At 39.3% G+C, this 4,029-nt stretch overlaps 1 protein-coding gene across 1 annotated transcript; it reads right to left on the bottom strand.

Annotated features, from left to right (window-relative positions):
• Positions 1-783: 783 nt before the first annotated feature.
• On the bottom strand, positions 784-4,029 carry LOC145779361 (zinc finger MYM-type protein 1-like). The gene has a single exon (XM_082590928.1). The coding sequence runs from the start codon at positions 3,883-3,885 to the stop codon at positions 2,113-2,115; it is 1,773 nt and encodes a 590-aa protein (XP_082447054.1). The 5' UTR covers positions 3,886-4,029; the 3' UTR covers positions 784-2,112.

The following is a 4,029-nucleotide window of genomic DNA, read 5'->3' as shown; positions in this document are numbered from 1 at the left end:
ATAATATATATCTATCAATCAAATCAATCAATATATCAATCAATCAATATTTGCGTTCAACTTCGACACCGTTCCATTTTAAATAAGCCATGACACCACACGGGTGTGGCAGACTCGATGACCAGTTCGGTCCTTCTGTCACTCCCATCGTCATCAGCAAACAACCTAGCTCACATTGTAATCTTGTATTGTTTTGTTTTTTCGCATGTGCTGATGATGCAAAATAAAAGAACTTCTTCTTCTTCTTCTTATCGCTTTTAAGTTACCGCATTCATCAGCTCACGCGCCAACAGCGGCGGTGTGTGCGTTGCACGCGCGCGTGTGGTAAAGTAAAACATCTCAACGAAAAAGGCGAACGCAAAACAACAGGTGCGAAATGTTTTGCCTTGTTAATTGTAGTATTCCATTTCCTCGCGCGAAATTTTGTTACAAACACCGTGTGGCGTTTGTTCAGGTAAGATTTAATTGAGATTTCCTTTTTAACCTGTTAAGTGCGTATGACGACAATTGTCGTTTTCGCGATCGCAGCTATTCATGGCACTTTTAATTTCGCTTTCCTCTATTCGCTTTGTCTGGAAGGCGCAATTATGACGTGTGAAGAAACCTAGATGCATTGTTTACACTACAATGACGATTGCAGTCTGATGGAATTCATTAATCCCTAAATCACTCTATTGCAATATTAGGTAGCTTCTGCACTCACCTCCAATACAGCCTAACCACAATTGCAAGAATAAAAGATTTCATCCTAAATTTTTTTTTCTGAAATGGCTTTCTTCCGGTGTCTAAAATTCGAATCACATCACACGCATTCAGCCAGTGTGAGGTCATTTTGATGTAATGTTGCAAGCAGTTTCAGTTTCAGAAATATTTTGTTGTGTTCGAAAAATATTTTGTAACATATAGTCAACAAAACAATACGGTTTTGTGTTGCTGCTAATGTTAGAACAAGCGTCAGAAAATGATACAGTTTGAATATTGCCAAACTAAACTTACGTGTACGACTGCATGTACTTTGTTTACTGTCGGTCCTATAAATGCTTAGAAATTATTCTGTTCTGTAAACTGATGTGTTGTTTTCTTCATAATAAACAACTAGTTGAATAATTTCAAAATGGTGAAAAGTATAATCACTTGAGAGTAATGCGATTACATCAGAAAACAATAGTCCAGCTGGAGACTTATCCCCAATAGTCAATGAAAAGGTATAAGCAATAGACACAAAAGGAAATCGAACAAAAGCGTATTGTGTTGCATCAGGGGGGTTATCCTAGCAAGCAATAATGCGACGAAAAATACTGCTAGTGATCAAATTAAATACGCACAGTAAGGAGAGTTTTGAAAAATTAATTACGCACTTAACGGGTTAAGTCCCAAATGGATAAGCAATATCGTTAAAAATTGCAGACGTTAATTATTGGCACCACAGTTAATGACCACTGACCAAGCGTTTTCCTGATAATTACAGTTGTAAAGTTCAATACTGTATACACAATTGGGAAAGTAGTAAAATCTGTTGCTAATTGTGTGGCCGACACATAACATGCTAAAAAGATGGAAAACATGATGACAGCCGGAACCTTGAAATGCTCCCCAGACCGGCCATGTTAGCCGCCACTGCATTTCATTACTGAGCACGGCATTCAGGCATCTATTTCGATTTGACAGGTAACGAAAACAAGGAACTGTGATTTTGTAGTAATATCTCGTAACCCAAAAGGAAATACCAAGATCGCTGACCAATGGAACTTAACCTGATCACTTGCTTGGGCGGAATCTACCCTGACCGTTCATATTAAAATTCCTGCAAGGATATTAAAACATAAAAAGACAGCCAACAGTTTTTCTCCGACGAAAATCGTGGTGAAAACAGGTAATAACAGAACTATTAATTATCTAGTGAACGCAAAAAGTGAAAGATGCAAGTTTGTTGTAGCCAATAGCCTTGGCCTTATTGAAAGGTTAACCTCGTAGCTTAGTGGCACTTACGAAGACATTGAAAGAAAATGCTGTGTAAAACAGCTGCACAAATCTTTTGAACTACTTGCTGTAGCTACATACGTTGAACTGTTGAAGAACACGAAATGAAAAAGAGCAAGTTAGAAAGTCAGCTTAAGAGGAAGATTTAGCAAATGTCTGTTGCCTTATTGCGCTTCTGTCGATCCATTCATCGATAACTGGGTTTAACGCCAAAGAATCAACTTCTGTCTTGTACGCATTTAACAACAATGCATGATTTAAGCGTTTCTGTTTCATTGTTGATCGCAGGTACGTTTTGATACGACGAAGAGCACTGAAAGACCTTTCAGCTTCGCAGGTTGTACACGGAAGTACTAAATATAAGCGAAAAACCGTAAAAAGGTTAGGCAACAATATCCGAAGCGTGTTGTCACAGGAAAACAGTGTTTGTACATCTTCAACTTTTACTGTATCTACGTTTCGCGCAGTCACGTAGCTTTGAAACTGTTCGACTTCAAGCTGCAGGTTGCTTTCTAAAATATCACCCTGGTAGAAACTTGCTACACTTGAAATGGACAACTTCACCTCATCACTTTGAGGATCACTGCAGAGAAGTACCTTCTCTAAATGATTAACTGTCTCGAGATTGTGGTTTGCATAACGTTCTCTAATGGTGTCAGTTGCTTTCTGGAAAAATTGTACAAACTGGTTTTTAAAGAAGGTCACCACGTTGTCTTCTTCAATGTGTTCAGTTAAACTGCGGGTTCTTCTTCCAGTCGTTCTTGGAATTTGTGGAGGTTCCAGTCCAACTGACGAACCAAGTGCAAAGCAAGAATTTACAAACGCCTCCACACTGTCATCGTCTGCAAGGTTTCCAGAAAGAACAGTTAACAGATTTTCTAATAGAACACGAAACTTACCAACAGTCATGTGGCGTGCTTGTACAGCTACATGAACTGGGTTCACGGAGTGAAGCAATCGATGTATGGTTTTCAAAGTAAAATAGGTTGAAAAGTTTTCCATAGCTCTCAAGTTAGACTGCGCTCGGTATTTAGTTACAGAATCTGCAGTGTCATCTTCAGTAACACTCTTTAGCCAATCCAGTAAATTCTCATATTCACGTAAAAAGACATCGATTGCGCCAAGTTTCAAAACCCACCTAGTTGGGCACAATGGTCGTAGTGATGAGTGATGGTCACTTGCGTCATTGCTCAACTGAAAGTTACGGAATTGTGCCAATCGCTTTGGGGATGCAAGTACGAAATTCACAACACTTTGAAGTACAGCCAGAGCATTTCTACCATTGTGACTATAGTTCAACACGTCCTGTACAATTAAATTTATCTGGTGTCCAGCGCAGTACACGTGTACCATAGAAGGATTGTCAAGCTTGAAACGTGCTTGTAGGCCATTGAAACGGCCATTCATATTTGCAGCTCCATCGTATGCTTGACCACGACAACGAGTTAAATCCAGACCAGCGGCAATTATTGCGGAACGTATAACATGATGTAAGGTGGCAGCATCTGTACGATCGGTTTGAACCATACCAAGTGGACATTCTACAATGTTTAATTTGTCGTCAACATAACGAACACACAGAGAGATTTGTTCCCTACGAGAAATGTCTTGCGTTTCATCAGCCATGATAGCAAACCAAACACAAGAATTAATTTTTGCAACAACGTTGCGCAAGACAATTAACGAAACCAGTTCTAGCATTTCATTTTGAATATCATGGCTTAACCAACGATAGCTTTTGCGCTCAAGCCACTGTTTTAAGTTATCGTCTTTTGAGGCAAGAAGATGAAGCGTTTGCATTATATTTGAGTTGTCATCATGGTGACCACGCAATGCCAACCCTTGTCGAGCAAGAAAAATTATTACTTTAAAAATCCACTCAATGACAGAGCGATTCCGTTTCATGTTCCTCAAAGTCGAATCAGATACTATTTTTGATGTTTCTGTGGCCTCTGCGTCTACCAGTCTAGCTTCACTGCATTCCCTGTGTGCGGTACTAATATCATGCTTTTTTAATGCATCTTTCCCTTTTTTCCATTTGCTGAAACC

This window comes from Aplidium turbinatum, chromosome 1 (assembly GCF_918807975.1).
Source record: "Aplidium turbinatum chromosome 1, kaAplTurb1.1, whole genome shotgun sequence".
Lineage (NCBI taxonomy): Eukaryota > Metazoa > Chordata > Ascidiacea > Aplousobranchia > Polyclinidae > Aplidium > Aplidium turbinatum.
Note: the sequence above shows the minus strand (reverse complement) of the source record. Positions and strands in the feature narration are given on the sequence as shown.

What these genes read in the sequence shown, in the direction of transcription:
- LOC145779361 (XM_082590928.1), bottom strand. Translation starts at nt 3,885, where the DNA reads ATGAAACGGAATCGCTCTGTCATTGAGTGGATTTTTAAAGTAATAATT.